General features: G+C 58.8%; 3 protein-coding genes across 9 annotated transcripts; 1 reads left to right on the top strand and 2 right to left on the bottom strand.

The window, feature by feature from the left end:
• Window positions 1-28: 28 nt before the first annotated feature.
• On the bottom strand, window positions 29-10,524 carry LZTS2 (leucine zipper tumor suppressor 2). 7 transcript variants are annotated; one of them, XM_053207354.1, is made up of 6 exons: window positions 10,092-10,108; window positions 4,919-4,982; window positions 4,324-4,773; window positions 3,036-3,698; window positions 2,254-2,511; window positions 29-1,387 (listed from the first exon to the last, which is right to left on the bottom strand). In XM_053207354.1, the coding sequence occupies exons 3-6, from the start codon at window positions 4,729-4,731 to the stop codon at window positions 704-706; spliced, it is 2,013 nt and encodes a 670-aa protein (XP_053063329.1). In that variant the 5' UTR covers window positions 4,732-4,773; window positions 4,919-4,982; window positions 10,092-10,108; the 3' UTR covers window positions 29-703. The 7 variants fall into 7 exon arrangements, with proteins under 7 accessions (XP_053063329.1, XP_026918694.1, XP_026918692.1 ...); XM_027062893.2 differs by lacking the exon at window positions 10,092-10,108 and adding an exon at window positions 7,322-7,669; XM_027062891.2 differs by lacking the exon at window positions 4,919-4,982 and having other exon boundaries at window positions 10,092-10,524.
• LOC128312580 (basic proline-rich protein-like) lies at window positions 5,719-10,220 on the top strand. The gene is made up of 4 exons (XM_053207116.1): window positions 5,719-5,834; window positions 7,183-7,991; window positions 9,353-9,822; window positions 10,017-10,220. Exons 1-3 carry the CDS (start codon window positions 5,719-5,721, stop codon window positions 9,571-9,573), a joined length of 1,146 nt encoding a protein of 381 aa, XP_053063091.1. The 3' UTR covers window positions 9,574-9,822; window positions 10,017-10,220.
• Window positions 10,525-12,520: 1,996 nt separating the features above from the next.
• Window positions 12,521-17,956, bottom strand: TWNK (twinkle mtDNA helicase). The gene is made up of 5 exons (XM_015063028.3): window positions 16,029-17,956; window positions 15,602-15,842; window positions 15,343-15,450; window positions 14,885-15,026; window positions 12,521-13,719 (listed from the first exon to the last, which is right to left on the bottom strand). Exons 1-5 carry the CDS (start codon window positions 17,269-17,271, stop codon window positions 13,399-13,401), a joined length of 2,055 nt encoding a protein of 684 aa, XP_014918514.3. The 5' UTR covers window positions 17,272-17,956; the 3' UTR covers window positions 12,521-13,398.
• Window positions 17,957-17,963: the final 7 nt, after the last annotated feature.

The raw sequence follows: 17,963 nt of genomic DNA, 5'->3' as shown, positions 1-17,963 counted from the left end.
AAGTTCCCATCAACTCTCTCTAGCACCCTTGTCTTTTTTTACAAACAGAAAAATTTTTAATTTGTTTCTTTGGGTTTGTACAAGAAATTTACAGTGTGGAAAAATATACAAGTGAAAACGAGGCCATAAACCTGGGTGTGGGGAGGGGCCACTTGGTCACAAACACAAATAAACAAGACGTTTCTGAGTTCTTCCTTTGGTCTGACTACAGCCCCTCACCCTGGGAGACAGGCTGCAGAGCTGGAACCTGGGGGTCAGACCCCAGTCCCAGCCCTGTCGCCCGACACGGGCAGGGTGGGGGCAGGCACATCTGGAGCAGCTGGCACTGTCTGGCTCTCTCTGGCTTCGGGGTAGGGGAGTGTGGAAACGAGGGAACCCCTTCTTCTTCCCAGCACCCCCCGTCCCCCCCCCCCACCCCGGGCGTCTGGGATGAATGCGGTCGGCAGAGTGGCAATGGCGGCAGCTGGGGAGTGAAACGGGTCGAGTGAGCAGGAACCTCTGTGTGACAGTGAACACGGGGACCTTCGAGGAGTCTGATCTTGCTCATCCGAGTCACAGGGCAGCCCCAAGTTCTTGGCAGAGGCCCAGAGGCCTGGACCCCCGGGGTGGGGGGACGGGCGGCTCTGGGGCCCTCAGTGGACCTGAGGCTCCCGCCCCCCCCCCCTTCGGCAAGGCTCCCCGCAGATCCGGGACGCCGAGCGCCCTAGATTTCGGTGGCGGTGATCTCCTCCAGGCAGATGCAGGGGGCCGGCTCGGCCAGGCCCAGGTCGGCGAGCTCCCGAGCCTCCAGCTCCAGGCTGAGCTGCTGCAGCTCCTGCTCCAGCTGCCGGTTGCGCCGGTACATCTGGATGTAGTTGTGCTGCAGCTGCTTCTGGTAGCGGATCACCTGCTCCTTCTCCGCCTGCCAGGCCAGCCGCTCGCCCTCGAAGCTGTCCCGCTGCTCCTCGCCCCGCCGCCGCTCCCGCTGCAGCTCTGCCCGTAGCCTCTCCACCTGGGCCCGCAGGCTGCCCCCCACCCCGGCCGCTGCCCGCTGCACCTTGGCCTCATCGCTCTCCGCCAGGAGGAAGGGGTCGGCGGTGGCAGGTGGCGCGGGGGGTTCCCGGAGTCCGGCGGCCTCGGTGTCCAACTGGCCGGCTTTCTCTCGCAGCCGCTCGGCCTCCTGGCGGTGCCGCTGCAGCTCCTGGGAACAGGCCTCCAGCTCCAGCTCCCGAGCCCGGGCCGCCTCCTGCAGGCCCCGCGCCCGGCCCTCACTGACCCGTAGTGCGGCTCGGGCTTCTCGCAGCGCCACCCGCAGCGCCACCAGCTCGCTGCCCTTCTGCACCAGCTCCGCCTGAGACTCCTTCAGTTGCTGCTTCAGCAGGGAGATCTCGCCTGACTTCTGGCACACCTGTTGAGGGGGGAGGAATGGAGAAGGATGGTGAGAAGAGTTCTCCCGGGGGGTCAGGCCCTGACATCACGCAGGGTATGTGGGGAGAGGCTCTCTGATCGTGACACCCGTAACACAGATGGGGACACTGAGGCAAGCTTAGTGATATGTCCAGAGCCATACAGCTGGTAAGTGGCTGAAGGGAAATACGGATCCAGATCTTTCTCCTTCAGAGCAGGTGTCTTTAAACCATCGTGAAGCACCACCGAGCCCTGGGGACAGGCTGGGGGCAGGCCGTGCAGGAGTGGGTGCGGTTGAGGGCAGTGCCCACATTTCCACAGGCAGGCACCGCGGTGTCTTGGTTAACAGCATAGACACTAGAGCCAGATGGCCTGAGTTCAAATCTCAGCCCTGCCACGGACTAGCTGTAATTCTGGGCTCCAGCCTTTCTGGGCCTCAGTTTCCTCAAACGGGGATGTTAACAACACCCAGCTGGCAGGGCTGTTATGAGGATTAGAAGATCCCCCCCATATGACATAGAATGGTGCCCGGCACACAGCAGCACTACGTTCTTAACTGGTCAGGAGGCAACGGGTGGGAACACCACTGGCTGTGTGAGCGCTAAACCCGACTGCTGAGGAGCCCCACGAGGGTGGCACAGGGAGACCCCCACCCAGAAAGGAAGGTCAGAGGGGGAGCTTCATCTCACACCCCACGAGGGTGGCACAGGGAGACCCCCACCCAGAAAGGAAGGTCAGAGGGGGAGCTTCATCTCACAGAGGGGAGGGTGGGGGGGTCCTCTAGGAGTAGCAGGCCAGAGGGGGTGGGTATGGCTGGACTCCTTTTCCCAGCAGGCCCCGCTCCCTGCCCCTCCTGGTCTGGCCCACCTCCCACTTGGTCTCCTCGAGCCTCGGCCCGAGCTCCCGCTGCTCCCGCTCGAAGGTGGCGCAGCGCCGCTCCAGCTGCTCCCGTTCCTGCAGCAGCTGTGCAAAGTCGTCCTGCAGCTGCCGCTTCTCCTGCTGCAGCTGGAATACCTGCAGCTGCAGCAGCTGTTGGGCCCGCTGTGCCCGCTGTGCCTGGGCCGCACCGTCCTCCCGCAGGGCCTCGCGCTCCCGCGGCCAGTGCCGCTGCCGGTCCTCGTAAGCCTGGGGATGACAAGGCGGCCCTGGGTCCTGGCGGCTCCCCCACTCCGGACCCCGAGCCCCGCCCGCCCACAACTCCCCGGTCACCGACTGCTCTGGCGGCCCAGTGGCTGGGCTCAGGGACGGCAGGCTCCGCTGCCACGGGATAATGATTGCGACAATAATCACAACCACTTTTAGGACGCTAGAAACAATATCCATAACAGCAAGCGCTTCCGTAGGAGTTTCTAGGTGCCAGGCGTTTATTCTAAGCACTTTACAGCCTTTGCCTTACTTCATCCTCATGATAAATATCTCCATTTATAGATGAGGAAACCGAGGCTCAGTACCATTAAGTATCTTGCTCAAGTCTGAAAGACAGCAGACGGTGGTGCTGGCTTCGATTCCTTACCACTCTGCAGGTTACGCCGGACAGCTGGGCTGGGGACCGCCCCCCCCCCACCCAGCACAAACAGAAATGCTCCTCGGACTCCCCAGCACCTCTGGATGTCCTGCCATGCCACCCCCATTATCGCTGCTGACCACACCTGACACATGGTCACCTCACTCTCGTCCAGACTGTCCCGCAGCTGCTGCAGCTCTGCCTCACGGTCTCGGAGCTTTCCTTCCAGGACACAGTGCAGCAGGGCCTCATCCGAAGGGGGTGGCGGGGGTGGGGGCGGGGGCGGAGAGCGCTCCCCACAGGAGCCGCTGTCAGGGGAGGCCCGGGCACCGCTGCCCAAGAGCCCCCCAGCCACACGGCCTCCCAGGGAGCCTGTGCTCTTGCTGGAGGAAGACCGACCACTGTCCGAGTGGGAGGGCCCAGTAGGGGCCCCTCTGGCTGGACCCGGCAGTGCCCCCCGCCCGGGGCCGTGGGAGGGCAGGTGCCCGCCTGGGGAGCCGTTGGCTGGCTCTGCACCCCCGGTGCTGTAGGTGGGCAGGCTGGACAGTGAATTTCGGCCGGAGTCAGACAGTGTCCCCGATGGGCAGCCACTGGCCCAGCCACTCAGTGCCAGGGGTTTGTCAGCAGCCGAGGAGGAGGAGGAAGAGGAGGACGAGGCAGGGCCCCCAAACAGCTGTGTTAGGCTGCCCTGGCTCCCAGACAGTCCGGCGGCCCGAGGACCCAGGAAGCTAGGTAGGGATGGTGCCCCTCGAGGTTTGGGCAGCACTGGCTTGAAGGCTGTTGGGCGGATCAGGATTTTCTCCATGTTCTGAAATGAGGTGCCATGGGACACTGGGGATCAGCTGCCCAATCTTTCAAAGCCCTTATCATACTCCCTGCCCTCCCATCTGGGGTCCCGATCCCCACATGTTAATAATAAATGCTACCACCGGCTGAGGGCCTCCTGATGTCCTCTACATCAAGCAATTTAAAAGGTTCATCTCTAATCATTACAACAGCCATACAAGTAAAATATCATCAGTATCCCCATATTACAGATGATGAAACGGAGGCTCAGCAAAGTCAAAGACCTCGGTCAACGTCAGACATGTAGTTGTTGTGCAGTAACAGTAATTTGAGCAGCTGACACTTATTGAGTACGTTATGTGACAGGTACTAGGCTAAACCCTTACGTACGTTATTTGAGCGAATGCTCACAACGATCACATGAGAGCTAACCCATTACCTCCATTTTACAGATGCAGAAACTTTGGCTCAGAAAGGTTAAGTGATTTTCCTAAGGTCATGCAGCTAGAAGGAGGCAGAGCTGGGATTAGAACCCAGGTCTGGTGAATCGGGAGCCCACATTCTTTCCTCTGAATCGACCCTCAAATTCCGGCTTCTTCAGGGGCTCCTGATTCCACCCAGGCCCCAAAGGAAGGGCTGGTCCTCACCTTCTCCAGCTTTCCAGAGACAGGGATGAGCTTGGGTGGGGGGCCGCGAAGATGGGCATTGCGTGCCCGCTGCTCTCGGGCATCCTCAAGGTCACTGCTCGGGCTGGGGGGTGACTCTGTCCGGAAGTCCTCGTTGATGTAGGTGAAGCTGGTACCAGGGACGGCCTTCCTAGGGGGCACAGCTGGGCACAGTGGCTCCTGTGCCTCATAGCCACCCCGTAGCAGGCCATCCTGCTGGCGGAAGAAGGTGGGCCCAGAGGGTCCGTGGTGGCGGGGGGGAGCTGGCCCCCCAGGGCAGGGCCGGCCTGAGATGAGGCTGCTCACGCTGCCCATGGCTGGAGGTTGTGGGGCAGTGGTGGCCTCAGGAGTGGGCTCCAGTGGCACTGGCAGAGTCTGCACAATGGCCATGGCGACAGGGGCTCAGGCCTGGCCAAGGGCCTCCAGGGGAACCTGTGAGCAGGGCAGGGGTGTAAGAGTCCCTTCACCTTGAGGTCCCTCCCTATCCGAGTCCCTGAGTCCCTCTCCTGACCCCGCGTCCCAGGACAAACAGCCCCCTGATTGCCCGCAACTTCCCCCTCCAAGCACTAGCATGAACCTGACTTCTTCCTGGGACCCAGGCCACTGCCCAACTCTGGTCTGAACAGGGCTAAGGACTGACTCTACAAGCAAAGATGATGATGGGATGTGAGGCCTGGTGGTTACGCAGGGCCCTTAACACAGAGGCCCAGGCCCCAGCCTAAACCTGCATCCCTCATGGAGGCTAGGACTCAAGTTTAGGAGGGAGCTCTCTGCCAGCTCCCAGCACATGTTCCTGGTCCCCTAGGACAGGTGGCCTCATTAGAGGGCAGTTTGGGCACAGGCAACCTCAGGGACAGAGTCAGCAGCAACTCAGATGGCAATTAGGGAATAAAGAGCCAAGGCCAGGCAGTGCCCAGCCTCCCCCAGCTGGGCCTCAGTTTCTCCCAGACAGAGAGGCAGCAAGGGTGGAGCTGACCAAACAAGAAACCCAGAGCTTTTAGGGAGCCCACAGGTGCCCTCTGGGGTCTCCCGCCTTCCAGAGGTGGATACAGGCTCATGCGTGTTTCCATGACAATTCCTGGCCTCACCATACCCAATCAATCAGGCCTAAAGGAGCCTACACAGGCATGCCACCAACCTCTAAGAAACCATGCGGCTTTAGACATTCCCCAGAGTAACCCGGAGGGGATGAGGGTAGAAGCCCCACCATCACCTTTGGCAGCTGCACTAAGATCTCATTTCCCTGGAACCCAGGGAAGAGGGCTCCACCTCCCCAGGCTCTGCTCCTTCCTGGAAGCCGACAGCAAGTCTCCGCCCGGAACTCCCTCCCCAGTCCTGAGGCCGAAGACCAGGACTCAGGCATCTGCTGAAATCATCATGCAGAGCGGGGGCCAAGAAGCGGACAGAATCGAGTCGGAACAGGAGTGTGCGTTTGTACTCATCGGCGTGTGTCGGGCTGTGCACAGGCGCATGGAAATGAACTTACTTCGCGTGTATGTGAAAATGTGTGAAAACGCGAGTGCATCTGAGTGTATGTATGTTTGACTAGAGGTATGAGTACATTCATATATTCGTATGTGTGAGTTCATAAGTGCACGAGTATGTGCGTGCCTCCGGATCACTCTTAGGAAATACGTAAAAGTGGTAACTGCATATGTAGTAAATTTGTGCTGTATGAACGTGACTGAGAGAAGAGAACATCTTTGGATAGATGTCCATTCACATGTACATGAGTTTACGTGGAAACTGCATACGAACAGGGAAGTGAGTGTGCACAAGCGGGTGCCGAGCAGTGTGTGCACAGAGCATGTGTGAGAGTGGCTGGGAGCCTGGGTGGCAAGCAGGGCCACCTAGGTGAGCAGGAGCCTGGTTTCTGTCACTCATTCGAGTGTGGGGAAAGGACAGACACATTATCTGACTCCTTTGCCGGGTCCGTTCCCCTTCTTTCTTGCTTGTATTGCACGAGGCTCCCCCTCCACTCCCCACTCAAGTCAGGAGACCATGAGAACCGGGAAGGTATCCAGGCTGAGCCTGGAAGCGGGGGTGGGGGGGGGTGGGGGTGCGCTGAGCCCATCGGCAAGTGCCAGCCCCGAGCCAGGCAGCCGGGGCACCGCCTCTCTGCCCTCTCCCCCACCACTCCAGGGCATGGAGAAAGCTGTGGGGTTAGGGGTTTCTTAGGGGGCAGTGGAGGCTGGCACCTCTGTCTGCATTTGCCCACTTCAGTGAGCACTGAGAAAGTGAGAAGTAAGGGGAGGAGACAGGCGGACTCAGAGAAAGACAGGGGCCCAAACGACCAGAGACAAAGACTCAAGAGAGACCCCAGGGTCAGGCAGACAGGGAGACAGGCTGAACCAGTGAGCCCAGGGACCTGAACCCCACAGAGCCAGGGGCCCCTAACCCCAGAAGAGACATGGAAGCTGGGCCCCGAGAGCCAGACGCCCAAGGAGCCAGAGCCAGGCCTCTGGAAAGCCAGGCCCAGCCAGCCGGGCTCCAAGAGCGGGAGCCCGAGAGAGGAGGGGCAAGTGGAGGCTCCATTTTGAGAAACGCGTTGTGTCTGTGGGAAAGGGAACCCCTGGCTCTCCCAGCACTCCTTGAGTAATCACTCTGGCACAGCGCACGCACACCCCCTTCGTGGGCCGGGGGCAGCCGGGTGCTGGCTTCGGCCAGGGCCCCGGGCAGGTCTGGCTAAGCCCAACTCCCGCAGACCTGTTCTGGGGGCTGAAGAGTTGGGGAAAGTCTCCCCCCCACCAAACTCCAAGGACTAGTCAAGCGGGATCGAGTCTGGGATCACGAGTTCGCATTCCGCGATAGGAAGCCGGGAGCCCCCAACCCCCCCTCCAGGGCCCCCCCGACACCCCCCCTCCCCGCCTCTATTAAGTGCGGGCGGCTGGGGGACGCCTCCTCCCCACCCGCCCACCGCCGCGCACAAGTTGGGGGCGCCCCCGGGTCGCCTCCCAGCCCGGCCCCCCCTCCCCCTCACCTCCGCCGCGCCGCTCCATGCTCAGCCCCGGGCCGCCCCCAGCGCTCCACAGGCGCGCCGCCCGACTCCAGCCCGCGCGCGGCCACTCGGAGCCGCCCGGCCCGGCCCCGCCTCCGCGGCGCCCCTAGCCCGGCCGGCCCCCGTCCGGCCCGAGTGGGCGGCGCAGCGTGGGGGAGGGGTCGGAGGGGCGTCCCCGCCCCGGGCGCGGACACGCGCAGGCACCCCGCGTCACGCGAGGCCGACCAGGCGCACGCGGGGGCTGCGCCGGGGGACCCAGGATCCCCGTCCCCCCGCGCCCCCGCTCCGAGAGCCGGTCGGCTTAGGACTCGGCCGCGGCCGCGGGTCACCCTGTACCCCTACCCGGGCCCCGGGGCCAGCGGCAGCTGGTCATTGTTCGAGCACAAAGGGCCGGGCGCCAAGGCGGCCGCCCTTCCCCCTCCGCTTCTTCGGTCGAAGCCTCCCCCGCAAGACACACTCTCGGGCTTCGGAGTCCAGAGCGAGACGCCAAGGGTCGGCTGCCCCTCCCCCGCCCCAACCCCTGCTACCGGGACCCTGCGCCCCAGGATGAGTCGGGGGCCGAGGCTCGCGCCGGGCCTGCCCCCCCTACCCCCAGCGGTTGGCGGAGGAATATTTGGACTTGCGGAGGCGGTGCCACCTGGCGGCGCATTCGGTGAATACACTCAGTCACCCCCTCGCCCTCCACCTTGGGGGCCTCTACACGACTCCCCGGCCCTGTACCCTCTCCTGCGCGAGCCCAGGCCTGTCTCAGGCGCGGCCCTCTGCTCCCCAACCTTCCCTCAGAATCATTTAAGAAGGAGGTCATTGCTGGGAGAGAGGCGCAGCCCCTGATCCCCCAACAATCACTGGGGTGAGCCGGTCCAAACCTACACCAGCCTCACAGCTGACAACATTCCTCTGCCTTCTCAGGGTCGCAGATATTCTCACCTTCTGGCAAACACCAGTCTTCATAACACCCACACGACCTTTCCCACATGCAGTCCCACGCAGCCACAATCACACAGTCTCATCCATCACGTGATTCCACGCTCCTTTCCATAATCTTTCAGGCCACCGCACACACAGACATACTCCGTGTCACAAACTTTGTTGTGCACAGTCTTTCACAACAACTCAAAGTCCTTACTACCGACTCACGATCTTAAATAGGCTTCCTCTCCTAAGCATCTTTCACACATTGGTGGTCTCATTCACAGACAACTTTCATAAACAGTGAGTTTCACAAACATTCTACCACACAGACTTTCCCCGAAGGGTCTCTGTGCCCCAGTCAGGTCAGCTGATGCCCACACCCCTGGGCAAGAACAGCTTCCCACCCCCTACTTGCAACCCCACCCCCAAGGCCAAGGCCTGCCAGAGCTCCTCTGCCCCAGGAAGGAGCATCCCCCCCTTCCAGGCCACAGCCCTGGCCAGCTCTCAGCTCTATTTTTAGCTCTATGGAAAGGGTTGTTTTTCTTTCTTTTTCCCTGGAAAGGGAGACATAACCCAACTACCCTCAGGCTCATCCCAGACCCTGAGCCTTACAAGAACAGACTGAGCCCCCCCCCCTCCCCAGTAGAGACCCCCTCCCCTGGCCTTGCCCTGATCCCAGCCTCTTGGGGCACCAGGAGCCTCCTCCCCTTTCTGGCAGCCAGCCCAGAAGCTCAGGCAGCAGCTGGGCTCAGCATGTGTGTAGGAGTGGAGGGTGGGGCGGTGAGGGAGGCAGAAGGCCGCTGCCCACTCCCTCATTCCCTGAGGGAGGGGGCTCATCCTCCCTTCTAGGGGAGGGAGATAGGCCCACTCTTGTATTTAGGGACATTTACCCTCATGCATTGTCCGGGAAAGGGCTCCCACCCTCGCAGAAGTGGGCTTTCTGCTCCTACATTGGGGGGAAGAGCTCCCAGTTGTGCAAGGAGGAGAGTGGTAGGAAGGGGACCCACTAAGGCTCAGGCAGCTGCTCCCTGGACTGGAGGTATGGGGCAGGGGCTGCTGTACACTGCCATCAAAAATAACTCCCTTCTTCCATACCTTCAGGGATGAGGGCACCACGAACATGTTCGGGTGAAGGAAGGAGAGGAGCCCAGGTCACCCCACCCAGTGCAAGTCTCCGGTCCTGCGCTACCCGGACTCCAGGGGGCGTTCTGTTCCCACTTCTGTGGGAAGGTTTAACACTTCTCTGGAAGGAGAATGGAATACTGCTCGGCTGGAGACCTTGCAGACTCGCCCAGGACTGGGGAGGGAGGTCCTCGCCCTGATGCGCGGGTGGGGGAGCACAGCCCACTTGTCTGCGAAGCGATCACGTGCTGGGCGCCTGTTTACGTCTAAGTCTTCACCTGTGGGCGGCCAGGAAGCAGGAACCTCGGGAGGTGTCCCACCCGGCCCGTCCCCGTCGGCGGTCACAGGGCAGCCCTTTATCTCCAACCCCCGTCAAGTGCGCGACAGCAGAGCGCTCTGTCCGCTGGGGGTCCGTGCGGGCCAGTGGCGCTGCTCCAGGGACTGCAGGGGTAATCTATGGGGCGCGTCCTTTCCTGAATGCACGTGTGTTCGTGTGTCCCAAGTGCGTGGGTCTGTGTGCGCGCGTGTGTGTGCCCGCTGGTGTGAGTTTGTGTCGGTTCCCTGTTCAGACTCCTCGCCTGCGCCCCGCCCCCGTCGCCCAGAGTGGGGACCCCTTTCTCACTCCAGTCCCCGGCTTCCCCAGATCGGGAAAGTTCGCTCCGGAGCCGGGACGTGTGGAAGGCTGGAGTTCCGATACCTCCGTGTCCCCACCACTCACCCAGCGCCACCTGCGCCGCCGCTCCAGCTCCCGCCCAGCTCCTGCTCCAGCTCGGGCACCTCCTCGCCGCAGATCCGCCGGCTCCCAGCCAGCTCCGGGCTCCGGACTCCGGGCGCCCGCCTGGCCGGGCCTGGTGGAGCGGGGCGGGGCGGCTGAGGCCGCGCCCCCGGCCCAGGAGGGGAGTGGTCTGCCCAGCACCCCCTCAGCAGCCGACCCGGTATCCAGCCCAGCAGTAGCTCAACGGTGGCCTGAGGCTGCTCCGCTGGCCTCCGACTTCACAGCCTTCTGGATTTGGCTTTCGACCTGGGAAAGGGCCGAGCAGCACGTGACCGAGAGCTAAACTACCTGGGGGCCCTAACCAAGTTGGCGATAGGGCTTTACTGCCACCTGCCCGGCCCTGTGGGGAGCCAAACCGAGTCCACTCTCGGCTCCTTCCCTAGGCACCGGGAAAACCCCTAGGAAGCAGACAAAGAAGGCTCAGGTTTCACCAAAACAGACCCCGCCCCACCCTCGGGTCAGAGCTGCCCTAGCACAACTACCTTCCCTCTCCCCTGGAGTAGGTGTCTGCCCAGGTGAGTGTGCTTGCCAGTTCTGGCCCCCCACAGAGCAGGGGCCAGGCTTCCCTTCGACTCATAAAGTTCCACCCATAGGCACAAACAGGAAGTTGCCTTGTATTGCAGGGAGGCACCTAGGGCTCCCTCCCTCCATGGCACCCGAGGTGGCCTGTGGGAAGGCACAGACTGCGAGGTCTATAGGCATCTGGGCCACACTCGCAGCCTGAATACTTGGGCAGCGGGAGTGCAGTGAATTTAGTCCCTTCTCAAACCCATCTGCAGTAACGAAGCTGCTGGAGGACTGAAGCTGCCCCCCTCACAGACAAATGTGACCCGGAATCTGAGAGAGCTGCAGATCCAGCTGGACTCTGCTTGGCCAGGCCCTTCCTGAATGCTCAAGGAGATTCTTAATACCCAATTGGACATAGGCAGAACCAGGGTAATTTGACTTAATCTGCTCTGGTTGGGTACAGGGACAGTGGCTCCCAGGGATTCCCCCACTGCTTTCTAGGCTCCTGGGACTCTTGAACATACTTTGGGCTAATCTTGATGTGAGGAGTTTAAGACAGGGGTGCAATGGAATGTGTTTGTGTAGGGGGAGGGCTGGGGGAGCATTAGCTTCCCCTGCCCCCCATCATTATTCTCGATTGTGCCGGGCAGGGAGTCTGCTAGGAGAGTGGGGCAAGACAAACAGGCAAGTGTGTGTCTGTCCCTCTATCACCAATTCACAGGGACCTCAGAGATTTCCTGAGAACTCACCGGGAGTTCCCAGTAGATCAGAATGTGGGATGTAGAACCCACATCCTTAGAGGTAGGACTGACCTGGTGGTGTGCATCTGGAAGGCATGGCTGACGTTGTTACAGACCCTGGATGAGGCCTAGACCAGCCAGCGGCTGGGAATGATTACTGCGGGATTAGGAGGCCTGGCTCCAGCCAGTCTGGGAGACCCCCAAGAAGGGAGGCCCTGGAGGAACTACCCCCTCCCTCCCCCACAGGTTCTTCCCCAGAGAACAGCTTTGTTCCAGGGTCTATTTCAGGAGTCAGCTGTAGCCATAGTTCTCACACCCAACAGACCAGAGAGCCCAGAGCCTTCCACAGGGCCCCAGAAGCCCGCTTAGGTGGACTGGGGGAACCTGATAAGGCAGCCCTGCCTGGAGGGAGCAGGAAACCTCCGCCTACCCTTACAAAAGGCTTCTCCCCAGCTCCCTCAGGACACCTGACATTCTGACCACTCTTGCATGCAAATCTAAAGGGAAAATAGGGCTTAAGGGTATCAGAGGAAGTGAGATGGAAAAGTGCCATCATTTAGAACTATTTTTCACAAGTCTCTTACATGACAATCCCCTTCAGTACTTGTTAAAGACAAGAAATCCTGTAACTTTTCCCAAACCTCTAGAATCAGAAACATCTGTGTGTGTGTGTTGGGGGGGAGGGGAGTAGGCCCTAGGTTCTTCATTTTTAAAGAATCCTAGGAGTTCTGACACATACTGACATAAGACAAACACTGAGTGTACAAGGATGAGGAAAATGGATGGGGAGTCCAATAAGAAGGCAGCATGCGGAACCCGCACTCAGGTCAGTGAGTGGCTCATATCACTGAGGGACAGCTGGTCAGGCAGGGCCTAGACATGCGGCCCAGTGACCCACACCCGTGCCAGGAATCACATGGAGATCTTCAGGGAAGATAAGGATAAAGAGACACCATTCTGTCATCCCTAAGCCAAGAAGAGGTATAAGGGGTTGTGTGGGTGAAGGCCCTTTAATGCCCGTTTCCTTGGGAGTGCACAGCTAAGATTCCCTATTGAAAGCAAGAGGAAAATCCAGTTCTAGACCGGGGAGACACCTGGTGGACAAATAAGAAAAAACACAGAAACCAAGGCAATGGAAAAACTGTTTTCAGTAAAACTAGAAAAGGCTCTACAAAAAGTCATGACTATTCACACCACTGGTCTGAGGTGACAGAATATGGAATCTGTGTCCATGTGGCAGGCACTCTGGGCTCCGCTTCCTTCCATGGCTCTCTGGCCAGCTTCCACCTTTGGGGCCCTGATACTACAGGGTCAAGCACCTAGGATCCAATCAATGGTAGGAAGTGCCACCTCATGGCAGGGTCCAGAATGGGCAACAGAGGAGTCTGGTACCCACCATGTCACCCTTTGGCTCCACAAGCCTAGGTTTGAGTTTGGCAAGAAGTCCTCTATTCCCTTCTACGTTCAGGGGGCCTGAACCCCCTGCTTTGAACTCAATTTGCTCATTCCCACCTCAGGGCCTCTGTATCTCATTTCCGCTCTGCTTGGATCCCTCTTTCTCCAGATGTTCACACGGCTCAGTCCTAGTCCTTTAAGCCCCATCTCCGATGTCCTCTGCTTAGAGATATCTGTTCCGACCTTAATCTACACTAGGCTGTACGTATTGCCCTGTTTTCTTTTCTTCATGGTGTATCTCACTGTCTAAAAATACGTTTTGTGTTTGTTCATTATTTCTCTTGTCTTGCTTATCAGACTGCAGGTTCTAGGGAGGCAGGGAGCTCATCTGTCTTGTCAGTGCTGTATTCCCAGGACCTAGAACGAAGCCTGGCACACAGGAAGTTCTCAAGTCTCTCACTATGGAACTCTGCCCTAGGTTAGGACCCTCTGTGGAGGACCCCTAGCTTAGGCCCACAGGACAGAGGTAGTCTTGGCAGAGGGCTAAAAAAGTCTATGCCCCTGCCTGTCCGGCCAGGCTCATTTCAGTGTCCGGCTCTGAACGGCCTTCACCTGGAGGGCTTGGAGGGGTCTGGCTGGCAGGGCTGGTGGGCCTGATCCAAGCAAGTCTCAGAGTTCTGGGGCACAGCCCCCTTTTTGCCAGAAGAGGGCTTTTTGGTCGCTAGCCCATTGTCATCCTTGACCTTCTTGAGCCGAGCCTTGCTCTTTGGTGGTATGGAGAAGGTAAGAGAGCTCTTGTTGAATTCAAGTGGGAAGACACCTACGTCTCCATCAAAGCGGTTCTTGGACACCTGCAGATACCGTTTCCCTGGACCAGTTACCAATTTCCTGTCCTGTAGGATCAGAACGTTGTCCGCTTCCTGGCTTGCCTGGGGGATGGGGGCAAAAGGAGGAAGGAGCAGTGAGAAGAAGACATATGAGAAGTAAAAAGGAAGGTTGAGGGTCCAGGGAAGAATGGCAAAGCCATGGACTACTGACCACAACCTGGGGCCACCTGAATCCTTCAGTTCCTTGACTACTCACTGCTGCCGTAGATTCTGTACACGCCATTCCCTCTGATTGTAACACTTTTCCACAGCCCACCACCCCACTCAACCCCTGCTTATCATCACTCAGGTCTCTATCAGAATGTCACACTTTAGGGCACCTGGGTGGCTCAGTCGGTTAAGCGGCTGACTTCGGCTCAGGTCATGATCTCGCGGTCCGTGAGTTCGAGCCCCGCGTCGGGCTCTGTGCTGACAGCTCAGCGCCTGGAGCCTGTTTCAGATTCTGTGTCTCCCTCTCTCTCTGCCCCTCCCCTGTTCATGCTCTGTCTCTCCCTGTCTCAAAAATAAATAAAACGCTAAAAAAAAAAAAAAAATTTAAAAAAAAGAATGTCACGCTTTATCAGAGACCATTCTTGATCCCCATAAACAAAGAACGAACCATCATCTTCCCACTTCTGTGTTACTCTCTTCCCTAGCTCCATGTCTGTTCCATTGTGGCACAGTTTGTGCTCCCCACCCTGTATGCCCTGTGCCCAGCCGGCCTGCCATGTAACAGGCACTCAGTGTAGCCCTGGAAGCTCCAGGACTGGGCTGGTCCCGCTGCCCAGGAGGCCCTCCCATTTATTCAATTATTTAGCACTTACTGTCTGCCAAAACTCAACCTAACCTTTGTTGACACCTCCTCTCCCCAAATGGGTGAAGAAGTCTCCCCAGATGTCCCAGGCTGACTCAGATGTTTCGCGGCTCCCCCAATGCCTGTGTTGCCTACTGTAGCTCTTATCATACTGAGTTATAATCACGGTCTTGCTATTTTCCCGACTGGATGATGTGAGCTCTTAGAGGACAAGGAGGGCAAAGGACCAACTATCATCAGCCTTTATATTCCCAGCACACGTATTCCTCATGTCATGGCCCCAAGGCAGCGACAGCTGTCTCCTGCCTCTTCTAAGTGGGCAGTCAAGATGATTTAAGGCTGAGTGAGGGCCATCCCTGGTCACACCTGCCCCCTCTACCCTCCTAAGCTTGGGCTCCTCTAAAAGCCACTCACTTTGGCTGAGCCAAAAATGGACGCTGTCTGCAGTTCCTTATCGTCATCCTCCTTCCGGGGGTGAATGACCAGTGTCACGTGGCAGCTATTGTCTGTTGCAAACTTTCGAAAGGCCCCAACGATGTAGTCTTGAGCTGCAATCCTGCCCCCACCCCAACAAAGTGAAGAGGTTATCGGACACAGACAGAAGCACAAGAGCATACACACACTCTTGATTCATTCGCATCTCCCCACGCCACAGACCCACACTACTTCACTCTACCCAAGAACTCACACTTAGGTTCCTCTCCATACTTCCCACTGCCACAACCCACACGTCTGTGAAGGCAGAAATACACACAGGGTGGTGTGTACCGGCACACAGGTCAGAAATCAAGAACACAGCGTGTGCCTAAGGGCCAGCTGCCTACGAAGACACGCGTGTTCAAGTGCATTCCAGTTACACAAGAGGGTGTCACCTGTCTGTGGACAGCGGCTCGTGCCCCATCATGAACTGCAGATTGTCGATGACCACATGACAAATGTCGTACACGTATACTGCATGTTGCATTGTGTCTATCACAGTCCTGGGAAGAGGAAGAAGCAAGGAATTCAAGAGTCAATTACAAGCAGTCTCTAGACCATCCCAGCAGAAAAGCCAACATTCCTGAAAATTCTACTGGGGATCTGTTCTCCTGCATTCCCATTCTCTGAAAACCCTCGGCCTTGGAATCTCACCTGATGCTCTGCTGCCCATGGAAAGTCATGAAATAGAGAGGCAGGTCCTCAAAGCGGTCGGCCCACTCATCGTATTTGTCCAGTTGCTCTTCTAGCCGCCCCACAGCGAACTGTGTCAGCATGACCCGGGCGAGTCTCACGTTGCTGATCTCAAAGCTACCCCATAGCGTGTTTACCCCCTGGGTACACAAATCCAGGGCATACTCACTGATGAATGTGGTCTTCCCACTGCCTGTTGGCCCTGCAGGGGGTTGAATACAGACCTGGGTAAGGGAGGAAAGTTCTACCCTTAAAATTAAGACCCGGAGCAAGGGTTTCAAAGTTGGGAGAAGCCTCCTCTTTAACATTTGCCATGGCCCAAACCCACATGCGTTTCATCACCTGATCCTCTGCCTCTTACCCCAAGAAGTGATTTCCCAAGGCTCACCTGTGAAGACTGTCAGCTCGCCCTTCCGATGTCCCTTCAAAAGACGATTGAGGTCTGGGAAGCGGTTCCAGCGGATGCCAGCTGCCTGCTCCACATCTGACAATTCTCCTAGCACCTCCTCCCGAAGCTGCCGGAAAGACACGATCGACTTGTGCCAGGCGGGCAGGGCGGTACGCAGAATACGAGAAAGACTTAAGCCTCGGTTCAGGGCCTCCAGGGGCCGGGGCTGCCGGTCTCCGGGCCGCACCAAGGAGCATCGCTTGGGATTCAGTTTTCGGGCAAACAACTTGGCAGCTTCCCAGGACCGAAGGTCATCTCCTAGCCAGAGCACAATACGTCGAAACTGTTCGAGGTAAGGGAGCAAGGCAGGGGGTAAGCAGGCTGTTCCTCGGGGTAGGGCAAGGGTGGGCAGCCCTGTGGATTGGTTCAAGGCCAGGCTGTCCAGCTCACGACTCGTCAGTACCAACTCAACATCTCGACGACTGATCAGTGGTAATCCAAACAGATTATGGTAGACCCCAGGCCGGGGAATTGTGGTTTCCTTGTAGTGCACTCCATCTCCCTGGCCTTCAGCGCCTAGTAGCTTCAAGCCTCGTAATCCCAGGCCTCCAGGGGAGAGCCAAGGGAAGACAAGGCTGCGAGCCGGCCGCAAATACCGCACATTGAAACGCCTGAGCGTGTCATCTGTCACTCTGGTAAGGCCAAACATCACACGAGCCAGCTGGGCCTCCTCCGGCTCAGGCAGCTCCCAGAGAGGTACAGCTCGGTCCCAGATCCTCCGGACCTCCTCACTGTCCTCCACTTCTGGGGCCTCACTGAGCAGGACTCCCTCTCTGGCCCCATCTCCTCGTCCCTCCACACTGGCCTGGAAGTCTTCCCAGCTGCCCTCTGCTAGACTGGTCATGCAGAGAAAGCGGCCTGTGGTCTTGTCAATGAAGAGGCTGAAGGAAGCAGTAGCACCATTCTGGTCCTTGAGCGGCAAGGCCTTTACAAAGGGGCTGGGTGCCCGCAGGCAGCTGTGGCCATCTTGGAAGGGGATCCCACGTGCCCGCAAATATTGGCGGATTTCAGTTGCAGTTACAGGCAACACTGGTACCTCCAAGGCTGGGAGAGCCTCCTTCCTGTACCGTCTTCGAGGAGGGCCTGGGGCCAGGCTTCTGGGCAGGCCCCTGCGACCCATCCACTCCCCACGCAGCGGCAGCAGGATACGGAGGGGGTACCCACCTCGAAGGAGTACCCACATTCCTAGTCAAACCGAGGAAGTCACTACTTGAAATGCCTTCCGTGCCTTGTTCGGGGGGCCTTCGCTAGGTCAGACCCCAGGGATCCTCGGCGCAGCACTCTACAGAGCCCACTGGAGGTGGTTTCTTTCTTCCAACTTCTCCCTCATAAACATCTCTCTGAATCCTCTTCAGCCCCTGCGCATTGCTACTTCACATCTATGGCCATCTACAGGACCCTTTCACGTCCGTGGGCTTCTATCTGGCTCTCTGTCTCCATGGCCCTGTGCAGCCACCTCACCTCTACGACCCTCCACACTGCCCCTCACCGCTGTGCCTTGTCTAGATCATCTCTTTACCACTCCCGCCCCTCCGGGGGATCTCCTGGTCGTCCTCATCTCTACCGCCGCCTGAGCCCTTCCTGGCCTCAAGGCGCTAGCCCCCAACTCGAGGCTCTCCTCGCCGCTCCTTCCTTCAAAGAGGACTCACCACAAGTAGAGCGCCACCCGGCGGCTCCCGCCGGTCCCCGCGCTCACCTCGCCCCCGCGCCCGGGTCCTCCCTCGACTCTACTGCCAAGAGCTGTGCCGCTTGCGACCGTGGCCGCGCATCACCACCTTCCTCTCGCCCCTCTCGACCGCAACGTGGGTCACTGTCCCACGCCCCGGGCCATGACCGCGGAAGCAAAACTCCCCGGCCGCGTGTGTTCCCGGAACC

Source organism: Acinonyx jubatus, chromosome D2 (assembly GCF_027475565.1).
Source record: "Acinonyx jubatus isolate Ajub_Pintada_27869175 chromosome D2, VMU_Ajub_asm_v1.0, whole genome shotgun sequence".
Classification (NCBI taxonomy): Eukaryota; Metazoa; Chordata; class Mammalia; order Carnivora; family Felidae; genus Acinonyx; species Acinonyx jubatus.
This window is presented reverse-complemented; position numbering and strand designations above follow the sequence as displayed.

What these genes read in the sequence shown, in the direction of transcription:
- LZTS2 (XM_027062891.2), bottom strand. Translation starts at nt 4,731, where the DNA reads ATGGCCATTGTGCAGACTCTGCCAGTGCCACTGGAGCCCACTCCTGAG. An exon ending in TCTCTGGAAAGCTGGAGAAG is followed by an intron (nt 3,699 to 4,323) that starts GTGAGGACCAGC and finishes ACCTCATTTCAG; the next exon opens with AACATGGAGAAAATCCTGAT. An exon ending in GTGAGGTGACCATGTGTCAG is followed by an intron (nt 2,512 to 3,035) that starts GTGTGGTCAGCA and finishes TGTCATCCCCAG; the next exon opens with GCTTACGAGGACCGGCAGCG.
- LOC128312580 (XM_053207116.1), top strand. Translation starts at nt 5,719, where the DNA reads ATGCAGAGCGGGGGCCAAGAAGCGGACAGAATCGAGTCGGAACAGGAG. An exon ending in GAAATGAACTTACTTCGCGT is followed by an intron (nt 5,835 to 7,182) that starts GTATGTGAAAAT and finishes CCCCCCCTCCAG; the next exon opens with GGCCCCCCCGACACCCCCCC. An exon ending in GCCACCTGGCGGCGCATTCG is followed by an intron (nt 7,992 to 9,352) that starts GTGAATACACTC and finishes CCATACCTTCAG; the next exon opens with GGATGAGGGCACCACGAACA.
- TWNK (XM_015063028.3), bottom strand. Translation starts at nt 17,271, where the DNA reads ATGTGGGTACTCCTTCGAGGTGGGTACCCCCTCCGTATCCTGCTGCCG. An exon ending in GAGCCGCTGTCCACAGACAG is followed by an intron (nt 15,027 to 15,342) that starts GTGACACCCTCT and finishes GGGTGGGGGCAG; the next exon opens with GATTGCAGCTCAAGACTACA. An exon ending in CCATTTTTGGCTCAGCCAAA is followed by an intron (nt 13,720 to 14,884) that starts GTGAGTGGCTTT and finishes CCCATCCCCCAG; the next exon opens with GCAAGCCAGGAAGCGGACAA.